At 41.8% G+C, this 21,208-nt stretch overlaps 1 protein-coding gene across 10 annotated transcripts in view; it reads left to right on the top strand.

Annotated features, from left to right (window-relative positions):
* The window catches only part of DCLK2 (doublecortin like kinase 2), a 275,022-nt gene that overhangs the window by 219,687 nt on the left and 34,127 nt on the right, over positions 1 to 21,208 (top strand). For 6 of the 10 annotated variants that reach the window (XR_013828169.1, XM_079920293.1, XM_079920291.1 and 3 more), the window contains 3 exons: positions 1,911 to 2,005; positions 18,332 to 18,407; positions 19,548 to 19,656. Coding sequence is in view for 9 of the 10 variants with exons in the window: in XM_079920293.1 (XP_079776419.1) it covers positions 1,911 to 2,005; positions 18,332 to 18,407; positions 19,548 to 19,656 (280 nt within the window). In the remaining variant the exon portion in view is untranslated. The remainder of the gene's footprint in view (positions 1 to 1,910; positions 2,006 to 18,331; positions 18,408 to 19,547; positions 19,657 to 21,208) is intronic. The other 4 variants (XM_079920286.1, XM_079920292.1, XM_079920289.1 and 1 more) reach the window with 1 other exon arrangement.

The following is a 21,208-nucleotide window of genomic DNA, read 5'->3' as shown; positions in this document are numbered from 1 at the left end:
GCTTAGTGTCTCTTTAGGATGGGAGTTATTTGAGGGTAACTATGGACATGTAGTTACTGATACCAGTTCAATCCCTGGCAGTGAGTTTTGTTAAGAAATTACGTTTAGGCGGGAGGTGTGTTTTTAGGGAAATTGGTCTGCCACAGGGCTTACCATTTGCAGGAACCAAGTTTTCTTCTTTAGTCCCTTTTCTGTCACTGTTCCAAGGAAATCTTTGATATCAAAGTGGTTTCTGAATATCAGTGAAAGGTAACAGCCCTTGGTGAGTAGGAGCTGGTGACCTAAACAGGTTGCTGTGTGGAATGAAGGAGAAACGGAGCCAAACTCAGTATCAGCTCACAGCAAGCTTACTAGTTCACTGCACATAGTAATCTCTATTTTACGTGAATTCCTACCACCAGTTCCCTTTAAAGAGAATTTTTAAAAGAAAGAGCATAAATTGAAGGGTAACTTTATTGAAAAATAATCAGGGCTGTTGAATACTCTTAAAAGTTTCTAATTAATTGTACAGTTTCTTGTGTTGTACTTGTGCTCTAAATACCCACATATATTTGTTAAGAAACTCTAGATAACTGATAATGATTTATGAATGAGTAGTTTTAAACTAGAAAAATTCAAGTTTGGTCATTTAAAAATAACTGGAAAATTTTTTCATCTTTGCTGAATTTTTACAAGGAGCAATACAATAAACATACATGGCTGAGTCATCTAATCACACCTCCTTACAGATCCAGAGTTCGGCCTCCATTCAAGGACGGGTGCTTACTTTTTTGAGTCACCTATTCAGGACCTTTGTCTCTGCATTTTGCTTTTTATATTTATTAGCATCATTTAAAATAACAGTTGTCTCCTCCCTTTTATTAAAAAGATTTTTTTAAAAGGAAATGGACTTTGCTTTTCTTTCCATAGAGACGAATGCCAGTTTTCATCTGCTTGGGGCAGAAGCATTGAAGATTAATGATAAAAGGGGTTAAAGCACTCCTTAGAAGAGGGGAAAAAAAAATATATATATATATATATATATATATATACCAATACCAGATGTTAACTAATAGTTTTGTGAAATTACAGCCAAAGTGGATCCCATTGGTATAATTAGGAATAAGCCTGAGTAATACTGAGATGTGTGACTAGCATTGTTTAAGTATAAAATCTGCAAACTAACCCTCCCCTTGAAACAGCCGTGCCCATACTCTTCCCTACCGAGTCTCTAAATTGAGCTTTCAACGTAGGGAGTGTATGGAAGTTTGGAGGAGGGTGTACAAAAAACCACCAAGGCTTGCTAAATAATGGGGAAATTAAGTTGAGAAGACAAGAAAATGGAAGGAATTAGAAATAACTCGTCTAGATAATAAGAAATTGGCTTTCAAACAAATAAGTAGGTATTACAAGGAAAATGACCAGTAATTTTCTTTTTCCATTAAGGATATACTTAGAAAATGTGTTAGAATCATGGTGGAATTGATTTGGGAGTGCCACAAGAACGTCTTGTTTATTCAGGTTGGTGTATACTAAGACACTGGATATTGGATTAGTTATAGGACAACCTTCAGAGTAGACCATTACAAATATAACAGCCATGCATTTCTCTACCCTTGATGGCAGGCAGGATATATGGACAAGTTGTTGCTCACATCTCTAACTCCATAACGTTTTATATATTTGTTTATGTCACTGTTGGAAAACTATTATTGAAAATAATTCTAGTTTCACTGCTTATTTGTCTGATACTTTGTCTGTAATGCAGTAAGACACATTATTTTTGCTTTTTGCTGAGTTACCGTCTGCTTTGAGCTTTGAATGAATTGAAGCTCCATTGGAGCTATACTGGGCATATGCTTAGTGTTTTTACACAATCTGGTGGTTCTGGGTTTTAATGACCTTTGTCTCCTTTGTTGTCTCGTGATCAGTTAATGGGACTCCCAGCAGCCAGCTTTCCACTCCTAAATCTACGAAATCCTCCAGTTCCTCTCCAACTAGCCCAGGAAGTTTCAGAGGATTAAAGGTATGAAATAGGATATATGGCATATTTGTGTGATTTTGGTATTTTGAGGTGCATAGTTTAGTTAACTTGTTCAGGGACTTGGGTGCGGTAACACATCATAAAGGAAAGAGTTTAGGATTTGGAGCCAGGAAGACCTGGCTTTGAATCTTGTGTCCTTTTTCATCTTGTAATTTGGGCCAATTCATTTAACTCTTCTGAGCTAAAGTGTTCCCATCTCTTAAATGGGAATATAAAGTTGTGGTTAGGGTTGAACATAATGTGGTTTTGTATAAATAAATAGCAGTTTTCCTATTATTATCAAAATGATTTACAATGGCAAAGCCTTGGAGAACACCATGATTCTTTTTTAAAATGTCATTTAAAATCATGATTTTAATACCGTTAACATAATTTGACTGTGTGAAAGTCTAAAACAGAGTGAAATTCTAGCATAATACTCATATACACAAGTTAGTAACACAAGAAAAATATGTTCATTTTGGTGAAGAACTTAGGAATAAATCTTAGGTTTCGACTGTGGTGTCCTAAAAATATAAACAGTAACTTAACATGATTAAGCAGTTGGTTTAATAGGCATTTTATCTAATAGAGAAGGAGAAGAATGAATGATGAGCAAAACCAAATTTGCAAGGTTTCCACAAGTTTAATTTGATTGAGTAGCCCTCAATAATTTAAGTTTATAAGAGGAAATTCGCCCGGTAAAAAAGCAGTACATGAATTTTCTTAAAGATTGAAAGTGTCCTTTTGTAGAAACAGTCACATTGTCTGTATGGTAATGCACTTTAGGAAGATGGAAGTGTACACAGCGCCATGATGTACACGCGTATTAACTTTCATTCTCTTGGAGTGTTTAACATCGGAAGCACCTTCGTTAGGAATACATTCTTGAAAGTTGGTTGCCCCAACACTTTAGATACCGTCCAAGTGGTTCTCTTTACTTTAAGGATGCTGAAAAACATTTTTCACTGATAAAGTGAAAGATAAAAGCCCCAGCACGCCTGGTGAATGTGGGGTGGGAACCTGCTGGGCCGGCAGGGCGGTGGGCCTGCGGGTCCTCACTGCCTGCGGGGCTCTGTTCTCCACCTGACACTCAGGTGTGCTTGTCCTGTCCTGAGGATGTTGTATCTACCTCAGAGTGAACTGCATGGTTCTTGTCTGAGTGCCTGACTTCAAAAGGAGAAGTTTCTTCTGGAAAAGGACAGATCAGATTGTCTGTTTTTGTGCCTGCTTGCTTATGTATGTTGGCAGAATTTGAACTGAGACGAATAGTCAGTTTGGGACTGGGAACACGTAAGCTCTCCGTAACCTCTACGTACTGGAAGTTCCTTATATTTATCAAAAGAACCGGCAATTTTCTGAAGTGCTAAATTGGCTTAGGTCAGTGTATAATATGATTTCAGTGGAATTTTTTTTAAGATTTATTTATTATTTACTTATTTTTATTTATTTTTGGCTGTGTTGGGTCTTAGTTGTGGCACGCGGGGTGCACGGGCTTCTCTTTTCTAGTTGTGGTGCACAGGCTCCAGGGCGCATGGGCTGTGTAGTTGTGACACGCGGGCTTAGTTGCCCCACGGCATGTGGGATCTTAGTTCCCTGACCAGGGATCGAACCAACGTCCCCTGCGTTGTAAGGTGGATTCTTTACTGCTGGACCACCAGGGAAGTCCCTCAATGGAATTCTTAAATGTCAACCCCCCCAAAAAAGTTATATCCGTTAAAAATCACTCATGTAATTATTTTCAGCTTTTCTTTCCCAACTTATTTTCTCCAGAATAGATTGGAGATGCTCTCTTTTTAATCCGGGTAACTTTCAGGAGAACTAGAGTTAAAGATCAAGTTGATTCACCTCTTTTCCAGTTCCAGTTGTTTCATCCTTTGTTAAAACTAAAGCAAGTTGTTCCAGGTGCTGGTAATTGTCAACCTAGGGCAGACCTAACCTAAGCTTTGCAGTGATCCACCTGCGAAGGTCACTTGTATTTCTCCCTCAGGCTGTTGCTGTAGGCAGGGCTGCTCTGATCCTTGACCTAGGACTGCGTGCGGCCATCCCAGAAGGTACCTTACCCAGGGTCTTGGTCATTTCCCCTTTTTTTTGTTATCCATTGGTAACCTGGTCTCCCATCTTTCTTCCCAGTCCATCTTCAGCTCTCAGCCCAAGATTGTCCTTTTTTGTTGTTGCCACTGGCTCAGTTGGTGCTGCTTAATGCTCGGAGTCCAGACCCATTCCTTCATGTATGCGCACAGACTTGCAGGAGATCACCCACAGATGCGAAGTCTGGAGTGAAGAGGCATGGGATTTTTAAAGCATGCTAATAAGTTGTATTATTGCAGAGACATTAGATAAAATTGTTCTCACTACACTAGGTGTATCTTAATTATTAGAGTAACCCCAGCATTTAGCACACACAGTTCCATGGCACATGGTAAGTGCTCAAGGATCACTTACTGATGCAGAAATAAATGAAGAAGGTTAGGGAAATGCTGATTCCTGGTCAAGAGTAAAGATGAGATTACCAGTAAGATAAAGAGTAGTGGTTCTTCCATGACCTCCCACCCCTTCCTTTCTCCTCTACCACACCTGGGGCTTGGCTAACAGCTGTGAGACCTCCTCTTGAGTTTTCTTTTGATCATCTGTAAAATAAGGATGTTTGACCTTAGATAACTTCTAGAGTGCTAAGATTAGAGTTCTTTTAAGTTGCCCAAAAATCTGTCTCGGAAGCTGGGGAGTCTGTTTCTCTTCCTCTCACTTTAAAGCTGATGGAGAATCACTGAATCTTACATTAAATATCCGCAGCTAAACAAGTCTCTGCCACACCCATCAGCTGTTTGGACACAAAGCTAAGTACCTCTAACCCCTGCCTGTTCCCAGGGGTCGTACTTTGTGGACATTTCATCTCATCACAGTTCCCCACAGTCCATGGTGTGTATTGTCCTTGGAATGAAAACCTGCCTTTGAAATACTGCAGCTTAGTTGTTCTCTTCACTGTACAAAATACCGTAATTTCGATGTCATTGTAGAGCTCTAGTCAGCATCTGTCCACGTTTGCATTATTTTCTCTATTCAGTGACATTACAAATGGAGAATTACAGATAATTACCATGTGTTAGTGCTATGCTTTTTCCTTCCCCTTCATTTAAAATAGCTTATTAAGATCATTTAAGAGGAGACGTCTGACAATGGAGAGCTGTTTTTCACGGGCAGGAACCCTTTACCACTATTTATCCTACTTAGATACTTTCATGGCTTTGGGGATAGTGTTTTTCCAGAGAATCAGGGAATTGACAAAAGCAAGCAACCCAAGCCAGGACAACGTATGCAGGAGTTGGCACCCACATCACTCTGTATCCCAGGACACAGTTTCTGGCAGATGGCTTTTTTTTCTCTACTATCTGGGTTTTACTTACTAGGGAATTAAGCAAAATTAAGTCAAAGGTAAGCAGAATTTGATGTCCTGTCACAGTTTTTCCCCCCTTTGTGCCAGTTTCTGGGAACCATTTTGTGTTTGGGTGGAGACACTGAAAGAACTGAAAATGGAAATAGTGATATTGTGATGTTTAATCTCTGACCCAGAGCGTCGTTTTTGTTTGCTCCTTGAAGAAGACAGGAATTCAGAAGCAGCTCCCCCTCCTCCACAAAAAGCCCTCATTGTTTTCTCGATAGGACTCTTGTGAAGAAGACAACTCTGCTCCATTTATACCTGTTCATAGAAGGTCAAGCTCTCTAAGGGGCTGGACCAAAGGCAGGAGAAGAAGCAAAGCTTTCCTTAAATTGGGAATGTTTTTTTGCAAGGTGGGGTGTTAAGAAATAGTGTGACAGGGCAGAAATAGAGACACAGATGTAGAGAACAAACGTATGGACACCGAGGGGGGAAAGCAGAGGCGGGTGGAGGTGGTGGTGTGATGAATTGGGAGATTGGGATTGACAATGTATACACTGATGGGTATAAAATGGATGACTAATAAGAACCTGCTGTATAAAAAAATAAATAAAAGAAAATTAAAAAAAAAAAAAATAGTGTGGCGACCAAGTAATTAAGGTTCTTTAAACCTAAAACCAAAAGATGTTAGGACAACTGAGAGTTCGTTGTCCCTCAATTATAACTCTTTGGTTTTGCTAGACAGTTACCCAAAACCATAGAATATGGAAACTGGAAGTGGCCTCAGATCTTTTCGTTTGTCTTCATTGTATAGATGGAGAATCTGAGGTGCACTCAGATCTCTCCCTCTGTTACAGTTTCTCATCTTGGACTTTCTTTTATTATTATTTTAATTTTTTTTTTGCTTTAAAACGAGTGTGATGCCCTATGAAGTCACTGTTATTCTCTCACCATGTGCTCTCACCATGTACTCACCATGTATTTGAGTATATGCTAAAGTAGTATGATCAGTATTCACAGCAGCTTTTTAGGAAGTATGAAAAAAACATTGTACTGGTCGTGACGGTGACATGGTATAGTCAGCTGCCTTTTAAGAGGTCCTGTCTGTTCAGTGTTAAGTGATTTTTAAAAATAATAACCTGTTTTCCTGACTAGCTTAAAGATGGATTTGAGATGGTTTCGGATGCAGTTAGGTTATGCTATTGGGACGATAAACTCACCTTGACCTAAAAAAAAAAAAAAGAATCTGAGGTGCAGAGATGTGAAGTGAGTGGCTCTAGGTCCCAGTGGCCAGTTGGGATCTCTGACCCTTTCACAGTCTCTGTCTCTAACTTTTGACCTTCCCCCATCCCTGGTGGGCCTGCTTCAGTGACCCCCAACACAGGTACCCCTTGGAAAAGCTGTGCTCTGTAGGCCTTTTTAGGAGGGTGAGTGCCTGGGTTTAGATACACACAAATGCTCTGAAGAAAAACGGGTTGTGAGACTGGGAAAGGAATAAGGAGAGGGGAGGGTTGGGAAAAGGGAGAGGTGATCCTGGGGTAGGGGAGGGGGGAGAGGCCAGAGGAAGGGCGAGGAAGACAGAGAACTCCTGTTGGCAGCTCTTCCTGGGAGGCTTGGTGTAAGGGATTGTTCATCGTATCTAATGGGGATTCTTTTCAAGTGAAATGGTTACACTGTGTGACCAGCAGTTTTACTTTAGTGGGTCAGCTTTAGTAAAATGACCAAGTTCACAGTGGGTTAGGATTATTGGGTTTGTTTGTTTGTTTGGGTTTTTTTGGAAGCCAGCAATGGAGCTGAGTATGGTCAAGACTGGCACAGGTTGGAAACAGACTGTGTAGTCCTGCCCCAGCAGGTGCATGGGTACCTCGACCTGGGATAATGTTCCATAGTGGGCCTGAGATGGAGGCCACATTGTGAGCACACTGGCGTGACTGGGATTTGCATGCAGAGTGCACGCTCATAACCACTACTAGCCCCCAAAGGCACAGTGAGAAAGCAGGGCAGGTCTGTTATACAGATGACTGGAACTACGTAGTCAGACCAAAAATTAGTAAAATGAGTTGCTAGGGCTACCCACTGGGCTTCTTCCCTAGAACCTAGTGCCTAGGTATGAGAAGTTGGCTTTGCTTTTGTACAAGTTTGGGGAATCCGGCTTTTCTAAAAGACAGGACCACTCGTGGTGATAGTCACGTGGGGAGGAGGTATTTTGGCAGCTGTTTCCACCACTGTGGACCAGGCTACCCACCAAGCCAGGCAGACGGGGAGCCAAAGGCCTTGAGGTAAGGCCAGCTCATGCCAGGTTGTACTAGGCCCGTGTCAGGAAGAACTCTTGTTTAGTTTCCTTTTATTCTCCTTACTTATTAAAATTTTCTGTGAATGTTCCAGTCTGTCCCAGTTAAGATAAGGGACCCCTTCAGGCCAGAGGCTGAAGGTAGAGATGGCACCCGCTAGTACATAGAAAGAGGGGCTCAGAGAAGGGAGAAGCCCAGAGGCCCCTGCTCTGAGATGGACACAAGATGGTGCAGTGGTTCAGGCTGTGAGCTCGGAAACCCGAGTGTCTGGGTTTCATCTTGGCTACTCACTAGCTGTGTGGCCTTGGGCAGCTCACATCACCGTTATCTGTAAAAAAGGGGATTCCTAGGACCTACTGCACAGGGTTGAGATTAACTGATTAAATATAAAGAAAGGACTAAGAATAGCTTTGTTACTCTATTATTCTATTGTTATTCTTTTATATTCTATTTGTATTACAGTAAGCATTGGGGTTTCCAGGTTCAGTTTTCACATGAGGGAAGTTTCACTTAGAGAAAAAAAATGATATGCAGTAGTGTAGAAGGAAAGAGAAAGTGAGAGAAGTCAGACTCCTCTCCCCTCTTATTACCTTCTCTGCTTTTCTGTTATGACTTTCCCTCCCAGCTCTACCCTTCGTCTTTGTTTTCCTGCCCTCTCTACATGTTCCAACCCTATTAGTAATCTATAGGTAATTCTGTTAGTAACAAGCTGTCCCCAAATTTAGCAGCTTAAAACAACAATAAAAAATTATTTTCCCCCACAGTTCTTGTGGGTCAGGAATTCAGGAGCAGCTTAAGATCTTCCAAGAAGTTGTAGTCAGTATGTATACCAGGGCTTCAGTCGCCCGAAGCTTGACTGGGAGCGGACAATCCCCTCCCAAGGTGACTCACTCACTTGGTGGCAAGTTGTGCCGGCTCTTGGCAGGAGGCCTCAGTTCCTCACCATGTGGGCCCCTCCGTAAATTGGCTTCAGGATCCTCAGAATGTGGCGACTGCATTTCCCCAGAGTGAGTGGTCTGAAAGAGAGTGCCGTGCAGAAGTTCCCCTTCCTATGACCCAGCCTCGCAAGTCAGACACCATCATTTCCATCATAGCTCAGTAGTCACAGATGTCAGCCCGGTTAAGCGTGGGGAGAGACTACGTGAGGGCATGGACATCAGGAGACGAGGCTCATGGGGACCATCTTGGAGGCTGGCTCCCACTCCTCTTCTCTCTGCTTTCATCTCACCCAGAGTTTCTTTCCTAGGCTGCCTCTGCTCCCTCAATAGCTTTCTGTCCATTCTCCCTTTTGAGCACCACAAAAGTCTCTCTCCCCATCAATTTCATTGCTTTGTTCTCCTTCCAGTCCTTTTGTTCTCCAGACCGATCACTCCCCGTGCATTGTTTTCTCTCCCCTGCAAATCCTAGAATCCTACCACCACTGTTGTTTTCTTCTCTTAATCCCCCATCTTCCTGACCCTCCATTTTCTCCTTGACCTCAGCCCGTGATCTCCTGTTTCCTCTGCCCAAGTTCCTCTGAGTCCCTTCGATCGAGCTGATAACCTTCCCTTCAGGAATATTTACTGTGAGTAAATCACAGCATTTTCTTTGGGACAGATAGGCAATGAAGAGTACTAAATGTGTCATCAGCTGCCAGATGGATGAAGAAAGCATTTCCCTGAAATTTAATTCATCATCCATGTCCCAGTTTAAGACTTTCAAGGCTGTAGTAACTCAAGGCTTCAGAGTCAGGGGCACATCTGTGGACACTGGGGGATGAAATGTCTCCTGTTTTGATGCTGAAGTGTATGCCCAGGGGCTGTCTACTGTGAGCATTCTTGTTGGTTGAAAGAAGAAAGAAAAAAGTACATTTGGAACATTATCCAACATCTTGAGATTATAAACTGTCTGATGTGCTGATATTTTTGTCTGATGAATGTCTCCTGGGTCTGCTGGTGGTGAAAGATTTTCTAGATTTGTGAAGTGTGATGAAAGGGCTGGTAGTATCTCATACTGATTGGCAGAGCTAAAATGTAACTCTTTGACCTTCTGAACTCGAAACTTCTTTTCGGAGCTGTGAAATGTAAATCCACGGTAGCTTCTGACCTTCAACATTTTCGCTTTTCCCTGGAGCTTTGGCTTTTCTTTGGTATTTAAAACTAGTTCCTGGTCTTCAGTACGAAGAGACTGATGACTTATATACCTCCTTTATTACCTCAGAAATGCTGGGTGGTGACTTCACCCCTGAACATAATTGATTTTGTTGACAGAAACAAAAGCAAAAGAGGGACTAAGCAGTTTTGAAGACTTCAGTGCCCTAACAAAATAAATCATCACAATGACTCTCAGATTCTGTTTGAGGACAGTGATTTGTACATTGTAGTTGTTAAGTAAAAAAGAAGCATTTGGGGGCTTCCCTGGTGGTGCAGTGGTTGAGAGTCCGCCTGCCGATGCAGGGGACACGGGTTCGTGCCCCGGTCCGGGAAGATCCCACATGCTGCGGAGTGGCTGGGCCCGTGAGCCATGGCCGCTGAGCCTGCGCATCCGGAGCCTGTGCTCTGCAACGGGAGAGGCCAAAACAGTGAGAGGCCCGCGTACTGCAAAAAAAAAAAAAAAAAAAGAAGCATTTGGTGGGTAAATGGTTCACCTGGGTGGAAGCCCTTTTTTATGGGGGTGGAGGGAGAGTTTGCCAAGCAAATCAGTGTATAAATTGGATCAACTGTAAAAACTTTATTTGAATATAAGCAGCATATGTGTTTCTCTTAAATGCCCCCTTATTCGCGAAAGTGGGTAATTTGACCTTCTTCTCGGTCACGCATTAGAAAATTGGATGGCGATAATACTTAGAGGTTGTGGTAGTGAGCTGGCCTGTGCCAGTGACAGACAGTGATAGCCTCCATTGTTGGCACTGAAGAGACAGGCACCACCTCCCCCACCATGCAGGCATCCTAGAAATTGGTGGTACCTCACACTGAAATCATGTAGACATGTTTAGCAGGTAGGTGTGGCCATACCACCTGTTGCTGAAAAATCCAGTAATCCAGTAAGCAAAATCCAATGCTTGAAAAGCTCACTCATAGGGATGTGATGAGATTCTGTGCTGGTTTTGGCAGGCCATGTAGTCAACTGAGGTGGCAGCGATACTCAGAGGAACAGAAAGCCAAAGTCAGCAGGTTCCATACAGCTCCTTTTGTTACTGGGTCCAAGCTTGTACTGCTCACCACATGACAGGCTAATAAATTGAGAGAGGAGTTGTTGAGGCAAGGAATAGAGACTTTATTGGGAAAGCCAGCAGACCGAGAAGATGGAGGACTAGTGTCCCAAAGAACCATCTTACCTGAGTTAGAATTCAGGCTTCTTTTATACTACTAGGGGAGGAGCTGTGGTTGGTTGACAAAAACTTCTTGGTGCCAGAATCCTTTGTTCTTGCAGCTGTCCAGGTAGTTCAGGGCACAATGTTCCTCTCACCCTCCAACAAGACAAATGTTATTCTCTGTTCTGCAACTTTTTATCTCTATATGAATGGGAAACTGTTATATCTTTAAAGGTCAGAGCCTTGAGAATGGGCTGTCCTGTATATTTCAGGCTATAAGCAACATTCTTTTAGTTATTAACTTGTAGCAAAAGCAATAGAATATAAAGGTTAAAGTAAAAGAAACATCCAGTATAGAGTCAGGTTTGTTCTTCCCTATTAAACTTTCATGGACTTGAGCTGGCTACCATCTCAAACCATGTACATGCACAGACAGTGGGTTCTCTTTACTGCTGTTCACCACTATGAACCAGTCACAAGTCTCAAGCACCACTGATTTTACCAAATGAAACCAACTGTAAGGTATGGCTACAGATAAGAATACTTTGTACGTTACTAACCCTTAGGTGCTGATTCAGATTAATTGTTCATGTCTCATTACTAATACTGAAGTATTTCAAAGTAAATTATCACAAATCCAATATTAAAGTGATAAAGCTTTTATTTTTAAATGGATGCCTAATTTATACTGGTTTTCCTTCTAATTAATGGAACTGATATTTCTGATATTTTTAAAAAACACCACAAAAATGATAATGAGGCAAATCTATTTACAAGTAATAAATACTTGTAATAAATTCTAGTAATAAATACTAGAATACTGATTTTTAAAAAAATCTTCGGTACATTTCAGAGGTCATCTTTTTAAAGAAAAATTTTTCTTAAGATTGCTTTATGTGAGGAAAGGCTGTGTATTTATTTATCGACTTGTATATTATTTGACTAAATTATAAGAATGTGATAATAGTTATGTACTCTGAAAGCATGTTCTAAATATACCCCAGTGAATATTTTGATCAGTGAGTCTGGTATAGGGTACAAGACTTCTTGAGGAGGTCATAGTGTGAGATTAGCCAAATAGCCTGGACTCTGCAGTCAGACCTGGGTTTAAATTCTGAATCCACATTTGCTGTGGCATTTGGGCAAGTTATATAACCTCTCTGAGCTTTGGTTTCTTCACAGATCGATGGAGATGATGATAATACCTAATTCATAAGATATAAAAGTACTCATTTTAGGACTTGGCACAAAGTAGGCATTCAGTAAACTGTAATGAGTTGTTTCTTTCCTTTTCTTACAAAGAGAACATTGTTCTTGAGCTATTGATAACTCACAATGGCTAGATTACTGGATGAGTGATAGAGAGAACTTAAATTAAGGTAGCTGGACGATTAATTACGATTACTGCCAGAAACTTCCTCCACAGAGGTTCTCAAACTTAGCTACACATTAGACCTTCTGTGGAGCTTAAAAAAATATTGATGCCTGGGCCCTACACGCAAGAATTCTTTAATCTGCGGTGCAGCCTGGCAATAGAATTTTTCAAATCTTCCCTCGTAATTCTAATGTACAGCCAAGGACAGAGAACCACTGCTTTATAACAACCATACCCTGGGGTTTATTCTGTTCTAAGCATTTAAAAGCGTAAGAATGATATTGGAGGAAAAGCTTTCCTAAGAAAGTTCTTGTAGACCAGGGATTTATTTGCCTGTGACCACATTTGGCCCAACGCCTGTTTTTCTCAATAAAGTTTTATTGGAACACAGCCATGCTCATTTGTTTCCATTTGGTCTATGGCTGTTTTCACTCTACAACAGCAGAGTTGAGTAGTTGTGACAAAGACCATATGACCCACAAAGGCTAAAATGACTCTGGCCCTTTACGGAAAATGTTTCTGACCCCTGCAGTAGGCCACTTAAAAATTGAATCGTAGTGCTGTTTTCCAAGATGCATTCGAGAAAGTCAACTCACTACGCAAGTATATCTGCTAGATTCTGTTCAAATGCTTCCTTTTATGAAAAACCAAAATGAAGTTGGGACTATTAAGTAGTTCTATTAAGTAGCATTAAGAGAACTATTTTTGCTACATTTTTTTGAGAATTGCCTATTTCTGAACAAAACTTCACAATTTTAGTATAGCACTTAACATTCTCTTTAAATTCTAAGTTTTGTAGAAATAGGAAGAAATTTAATGTAGGGCACTTTGACTTAACTTCCTTACTAAAAATGTGGAAAGCTGGCATGTTAATGATTATCAAATGTACTTTCTCAGCCCTGAATGCCCTTTTAAATGAATCTAGTTGAGAGTACTGTATAGATTTTTCTGCTTGTTTTCAAGTCTTTTTTAAAAAGTTCTTAGCAGAAGTGGCTTCTTGTGCATTTTCCTTCCTTGCATACTCATAAAAATGGAGCTGCTGCTGCCAGAGAGTAGGTAGGTGGTGGCACAGTGGAGCAGGTCCCAGAGAATGTGCTCGGCAATGCCTTCAGTCTTTTTAATCACTTTCCTTCCTTCACTCACCAGGAAATATGTCCCCTCTGCTCCCCACCCCTAAACATCATCACATCTTTTTGAACCAGTTAGTAATTATGGAAGATATCTTGAAAGAACCCAGTTGCTGCCATCCGTTTATGCTTTACTGAGGAGCAGCTCACCCAAATGCAGCATCTAGGCACAGTCTTCGTGCTGTCTTAGCATCCTGGTTGGTGATGGAAGCATGAAAGCTCATTAGAATTTTAAGAGATTTAAAAAAAAATGTTTAGTTGAACAATAGAAATGGGACAGGTTTTAATCAGGAATGCCATATTTTAATCTCTCCTTGCTTCAATAAGAGAATAGTTCTCTTACAAGGGACAGGGAAATCCATAAATTCTGCCTGGTAAATGGTGGGAATTCTGTAGTCATAGCTTTTGCCCTAGTGTTTTCCTTCCTCTTTTGTCTGCATGTCTCTCAGGGCACCAGGAATGCTTTGCTTTATATATAACAATAGACATTTCACGTTTGCCAGGGATCTGTCCAGAGATCTTGGTGAATACCCAGCTTTTCTTGGATTCTCAGAGCACCAGGCTTCGTTGCCAGGAGGTCACGTGAGCTTAATTGCTAGCGGTGTGATTCCAGCACGCCCAGTGCAGATTCGTGCTGTAGCGAAGTGGTTCCCTCTCATGGATCCTCACGGGCGTTTGTAACCATCAGAAGGAACCTTCAAATGGTTAGGTGAGGTTTCTGGGAAGGGTTTTAAGGGTGCACACATGCCTCTTCCTGAGACTGCAAGCTTCCGGCAGTAATGACCTTGGCCCTACATCTTTGCATCCTTTGCAGCCAGCACAGGTTGTAGCTGAGGGAAGAAAGGAAAACTGTCTGTGGGTCTAATCATGTCCTGTCTGTTGAGCTGTGTAATAATAAGATGATTCCCTCATTTCTTTATGTTTTCATTTTCTGCATGAAAGCTTTATTTTCAAATAAAGGAACATATTGGGGCAGGTAATCAGTTATGTCACTTCTGTTAACTCTCTAGTTTTTAAATGCTTGAGGTTTAGCACTTTGAAAAAAAATCATTCTGTTTGAGAGTCTTGAAAAGTAATCTTCTTGCCATCATTCCTTGCTAAGAAAGCTGCATTTCCTGGTGATTTAGTGAAAACTTTTGTCAGGTACACATGAAAGTAGCCTCTCACGTGGGCCTGCGCCCTCACCCTGCCCATGAGGCAGCCTCCAAGGCCGGGCTTCAGCCCAGTTGCTGGAGGACCAGCTTCCACCACCTGTTCTGGCTCCTTGCCGCCTCTGAATCCCAGCACAAACCAGGTTTGTAATTGCTGGACTGTACAGGGAATCAGGATAGGTGGGAATGGGGGTTTAATCAAAAGAAACATTGAGAAAGTTACAGGGGTTGACAGGAGCTCAGTAAACACTCCAGAGAGTCACGCATCCATGTGAAAATGTACAAAGAGGTAAAAATGCCTGCATTTTAGCTCCTTCCAAGACTTCCTTCTTAGCCCTTGAGTCAGAACATATCAGCTTGCGATGAACTAACTTACTCAAATTAGCTCAAGAAAGAGACCTGTGAGAAGAATGTTACCTGCTTCCAGGAGAGCTGAGCAAGCAGGCCTGGGGGAAGGCAGGTCTTCGGACCTCAGCAGTGGGCGTGGGGTCTGCACGCTGCACACTCCCTCCGGCTCTGAGTGTTGGGAAGGCAGATGGTTCCTTCAGTGCCCAGGCTGGACCCAGCCAGCTGTGTCCTGAGGGCGTGAGGCTGCCCTATTCTGGGCTGTGAGATACAGACATTCAGGCAAGCCAGCCACTGTCCACTGCTGCTCCCCGACATCAACAGTCCACCTCCCCCATCCCTGTAACCTAGAGGCAAGTCGTGATCAAAGGGGATCTTTCCAGTTATCTTTCGAGATCTAAAACTTTCCCCAGAATGACATTCTTCTTATCTTTATTCCATTAAGAACGTGGCTGATATGAGTTTAATTTGGATCTCTTATTCCCATGACTGACAGTTTTCAATCTAGGAAGAGTTGGATTAGAAGTGGAACAGACTTCGAATGAATTATTTAGCAAAAGATCGCTTATAGCTATTGTACGTTCAATAACTCAAAAGCATTTCTCTGACACTCACTTCAAGGCCCTATGCTAGGTGTTTTGAGGAAAAATACTAATAACTAATATTGAGTTATTGTTACATGTCAGTGATTGTGCTAAATGATTTTACGTGCATGAGCTAATTTTAATTCTTTAGCATATCTTTGCGCTAGCTGCTGCTCCTATCCCTATATTCAGAGCAGAAAATTAAGACTTAGGAAGTTTTAGCAACATTTCAAAGAAAACCAAAAGATTATTGGAGACTTCCCTGGTGGCGCAGTGGTTAAGAATCCACTTGCTAATGCAGGGGACACGGGTTCAAGCCCTGGTCCGGGGAGTTCTCACATGCCACAGATCAACTAAGCCCGTGCGCCACAACTACTGAGCCTGTGCTCTAGAGCCCATGTGCCACAACTGCTGAGCCCGCGTGTCACAACTACTGAAGCCCGTGTGCCTAGAGCCTGTGCTCCACAAGAGAAGCCACCGCAGTGAGAAGCCTGTGCACCGCAACGAAGAGTAGCCCCCGCTCACCGCAAGTAGAGAAAGCCTGCACACAGCAACGAAAACCCAACACAGCCAAAAATAAATAAACAAATAAATAAAGCTACTCAAAAAAATTTTAAAAAAAAGAAAGATTATTGGAGTTAATGTACGTGTGAAATACATGGAAAAAAAGTGGTGGGAAACAAGTTGGACAGGTAGGTAAGGGGATAAATCATGACCTGAGTGCCATGCTGAAGACGTGTGGGTTAGTCTGTTGGTAACGAAGACCCAATGAGTTTCTGGGATCCTAGGGGCGATGTCAGAACTATTCTTCGGAAAAGCTTCTCTGGCTATAATTGTGGAGTGGGAGAGACTGATGGAACTGAGGAGGCCTCTGGTAGAGGTGCCGAGAGAAGCCGAGGACAACCAGGACTGGGGTAGTTGCTGTGGCCATGAATGGAGCAAAGAATGCTGTGGTTTTCTTTTCAGCTTCCTTTTATGTTCCCTGTCTGGGGCTTGATTTTAAAAGTCTAGCTTTTAAACATCCTAGCATAGACTCCTGCTGGATTTGGAGTCGCCTTCAATTTCAGCAGGAAAAAAAAAAAAAAAAGAATAAAACAAACAAAACTCCATTTTGAAAAACTTTGTCCACCAAATTACCTGTATTGTGAGGAAACAGTGATTGAGGAGCCAGGCGTTCATCCGGCTGCAGCGTTTTCATCAGGTTAAGGGTGGCCAGAAAGCGACCCACACGCACACCCACGTTCCTGCACGACTACTCCCCTGTCAGCGTGTAGGACACAGACACTTCTGAGAGGTGTGTTTGCCCCTGAGGAGGGGGCTCATTTGGTGGCTGTCACCACTGCTTTTCCGTGGCCCTGGGTTTCCTAGCAGGACACGCCGCTCCTGGTTTTACTGTCCACACAGGTGTGGTTACGTGGGACCTGAGAAAACAGCCTAATTTTTACGTGCCTCTCATTCTTGAGGCTCGTATTTTATCCCCAAAGAACTTCTGGGTGATCCTGTTGGAAGGAACGTTGTAAGTATTGGGGTTTCCTGGATTGAACCAAACTCAGCATCTGTGGGCTTCTCCACTTCACCCAGAGGAAGAGGGTGGACTCAGTGTCTCCGGCTTGTGGGCACTGTGGGAAGGGTAGGTCCCTGCCCTAGACCTATGCTATCTGTGCTTTCATTTAGCAAGTGTGAATTAAGTAGTGTGTGCACCAGGCCCTGTGCTGCACATGGAGGATGCAGGGATGAAGAAGGCACAGCTGCTCGGGGGCAGAAGCTGCCAGGATAGTTTGGGCATAGAGGCAAGCAAGTAAACATACCAGCACAAGACATGCCAAAGATGCTTCTCAGTATTTGGTAAGTCTTTTGATGTTTAAACTCCTGAAAGGAATACTTTTTTTTTTTTTTGAAAGAGAAGAAAGAACATTAAAGATGAAAGAGAAAAGATTGAGTTTGAAAGTGTAATAACCCTTGGAAATTAAGAAAAAATTCCATAAGCCTACAGAATAATAAAAGAAATAATAAAACAAAATAGTAATACATATATGAATAATAGTCATGATATGAGTTTTTCAGTTTACCTAAGAACTAGAGATATTTCTGTGTTAGACTGGGAACTTCAGCTTTTTGTGAAGTTGGAACCTACCTAAAAGCTTTATCTCTTATTCCCCTCTGGTTCCTAGTAAAAAAAACTTCTTATGATGCTTCAGAGGAATTCCTGCTGTCTTAGGGTGGCAAAGGAGTTGATTGAGCCAGGGCTGTTCTCTGGGTCCTGAAACTACAGGAGGGTGTGGAAGGTGATGCACTCCCGGACATGGGGCTGGACTTCTGAGAAGAGCTCGACCCTAGCAGGGACTCTGGTGGTCAGCCAGGGTGTGGGGAAGGGTGGGGAATGTGGGATCTGGGGACTCTGTGCTGATGTTCTTGTAATTATCTATAGTTCTAAGCCTTCTTGTGCCGCTAGTAACTACCTTGTTCATGGGTGATGCCGTGAAAGTCTCCTTATTTTACATCGTTGAGATCAGAAGTAACACAGTATCAAAGAAGAGTAACATACACCAATTTTCCTGATACTAATATGAATTGAAAATACTGTATCTAAGGAAGAACTGTACTAATGGGATTGTATATAGGGAGAAAGGTGAGATGAGAAGCAAGGGGATGCTTCCTCTGTTTCTGTACCATTTTATTTTACTTTTTTTGCATTCTATTATATAAGCATTTTCTGTTCTCTTAAGGATGAGCTAGCTAAAGATTCGGAAACTTATCCTGATAAGTAATGGGCACTCTCCTCTTTCAGCAGATTTCTGCACATGGCCGATCTTCTTCCAATGTAAATGGCGGGCCTGAACTTGATCGTTGCATGAGTCCTGAAGGTAGTTCTCAGCCTATGATTACTTTTTTTTAAAAAAATATTATTTATTTATTATTTTTGACTGTGTTGGGTCTTCGTTTCTGTGCGAGGGCTTTCTCTAGTTGCGGCGAGCGGGGACCACTCTTCATCGCGGTGTGTGGGCCTCTCACTATCGCGGCCTCTCTTGTTGCAGAGCACAGGCTCCAGACGCGCAGGCTCAGTAGTTGTGGCTCACGGGTCTAGTTGCTCCGCGGCATGTGGGATCTTCCCAGACCAGGGCTTGAACCCGTGTCCCCTGCATTGGCAGGCAGATTCTCAACCACTGTGCCACCAGGGAAGCCCTATGATTACTTTTGTAAGGGAAGCCATCCATGTGAGCTTGGTCGCCCCCCAAACCCACTTGTGCTAAATTGTCTCCCTAAACAGCAATGGGATCATGACGCCAGTTAGCCTGTTTAGCCTTATTGGGCAGGGGTCACATCAATATGTATAGAATCTCGTTAATTAAGCTACCCAATTTCAGATTTTAGTCTTGGGTTTCCTTTATTTTTCCTTAGTGGCAATCGGCTCACAGTTCCTAAATGTAGACTTTCCTTGTTCTTAGATATCTTTAAGTGGGTTTCTTTGTTTGATGTCAGCTATGTACAGGGCACTGGGGATACATTGTGAAAAGTGGTCGATCTTAACCACTTCCTTCTCCTGCCCCTCCCCCCTCTCCTTTTTGAGGACACTTTGAGCCAGAAATTAGCCTTAACAAGGTATCCTAAGTGGCCAGAATTTTCTTGAGTAGAAAATCTTGAAGAGAAAATTTCTAAGATTAAGTCCCCATCATCATCCCCTCCCCCTTTCTCCAGAGTTGACAAAAAGTTTACAGAGTTTTGGTTAGACTTCCCTTTCACCCAAAGGTAATCACTTATTTTCAGCTGATATTTCAGGGGTTTGTCAGGTTTATTGATTTTGTTGGTTTCTGATTCCAACCAACAAGGCCAAAAGGAAATGGGTGGCTCAGGTGTTCTATTCAGAGAATACGCTCAGAGGATTTTCTTTAGTTTTACCACAGATTTAGAAATAACTCCATTGTGATTTATTATTTCACCCGTCTGTAGGAATCGAGGTGAAATGTGATGTGTTCACTAGACTTTGTGTTTATCCTTTTTTGCAGGTGTGAATGGAAACAGGTGCTCTGAATCGTCACCTCTTCTTGAGAAGTACAAAATCGGGAAGGTTATTGGTGATGGCAACTTTGCAGTAGTCAAAGAGTGCATGGACAGGTGAGCAGGTAGTGAGGATAATGGTTTGTTCACCGACACATACGTTTCTCCTTTGGAGTTTATTCTTATCTGAATGAACGAAAGGCCTTCTTAAAGAGTCTACTCTTAGGGCTAGTGTTTTGCATGCCCACAGGCAACTTGACAGGGGAAAATGTATGTATACATGTAGAATATAAAACTGCTTTGTACTTTGGGAGATATATCAGGTCTCATCCATGAGCCAGAGAAAAATGGGAAAGAGTATGATTCATTTAAAAAAAAAAAAAATCTCCTATAGCGCTTATCTGTGCCAGGCTCTGTTCTCAGTGCTGTACTTATATTAAGTCATTAACCCTCTCAGCTAATAATTAATTGCATATTATCAGTAGTTCAGGATACATGAGCTCTGACTTTATTCAATATCAGAATCAGCCAACTTTTGCTCATATTAAAATTATATTTTTGCTTGTCCAGCCTTATTTTGTTTAAGGTCCTATTTTCTCATATGGTAACAAATCCATTCTGTTACATTCCAGGCCTTTTGTAAACAATATTAAAACTGGAAAAGACTCAGATTAGAGTCTTTGTGTTTATAGCCTGTTATTCTAGCTGTTCTAAGTGGTAATTTTTGTTGTGGTGGTGGGAGATGGGTGAGGGGGAGTTTTCCAGAAAGTTCTGGTGACTACAGTTTTCCTGTTCTGCTACATCTCCAGTGAAGCTTTACTGCTCCTTATATGGTACACAACGTAGCTCCCTGTCTTCTAAGCCCCTCTGCTTAGCTCTGGTACACAGATTGCTGCTCAAGCAACAAGCATCTAAAATATGACATCTGAAGACTCATTAGAAATCTGAGGCAGTGTTTGGTTTCCATTATGGAGAAGCAGTTTAAATAAAAGTTATTCTTCCAAGGTCGGTCTCATCAGTGTGTACCGTGACCCCCTGGCAAAAGCAGCTTGTGCTTGAGAGAACTAACCTATTCCAAGAATACCACAGTGGTCTTTCTTGAACTGCTTTCCTATTCTAAAAGATGTATTTTTGACATGTTCAGATTAAATTATACTAAAGGTGATTAAAAGTTAAATAACAACATCAGGACTCTTGTGTCAAATGAATGACATCTCTAGTACCAGATATGGACGCTTAAAGGTGTGGATAAGGTGGCACCGGATCCTAAGTGGAGTTTTGGCTGAGAAATAGAAACTGAAAGTCTAGGGACTTTTCAGTTTTGAATTATGGGCTAATTAGTGACTAATGGACTCATGTAAAGACATTGATAAAGGAAAATTTTCTGTTACTTTGATTCATTTTTCTTAATTTTATTCTGTCTCCTAAGAGAACTATTTTTGAGATTTAAGTATGGAAGAACAGCTTCTTGTCCAAGTCTGATACAACAGAATTTAAATACTTTAAATATGTGAGTTACTTAATATTGTAATGATTAATACTTATAAAAGGAGATTGACAGTGTGGCTTTGTGGGTTTTAAAAAAATCTTTTGTGGGTATTTTTCTCCCTGACCCCACTTAGCATCCTCTCTGGTGTATAGAGAAGGAAGCCACTCTTTTTTCCCTGGG

Source organism: Stenella coeruleoalba (genome assembly GCF_951394435.1).
Source record: "Stenella coeruleoalba genome assembly, chromosome: 4".
Lineage (NCBI taxonomy): Eukaryota > Metazoa > Chordata > Mammalia > Artiodactyla > Delphinidae > Stenella > Stenella coeruleoalba.
The sequence above is the reverse complement of the archived record's forward strand: the minus strand, read 5'-3'. Positions and strand labels throughout refer to the sequence as shown.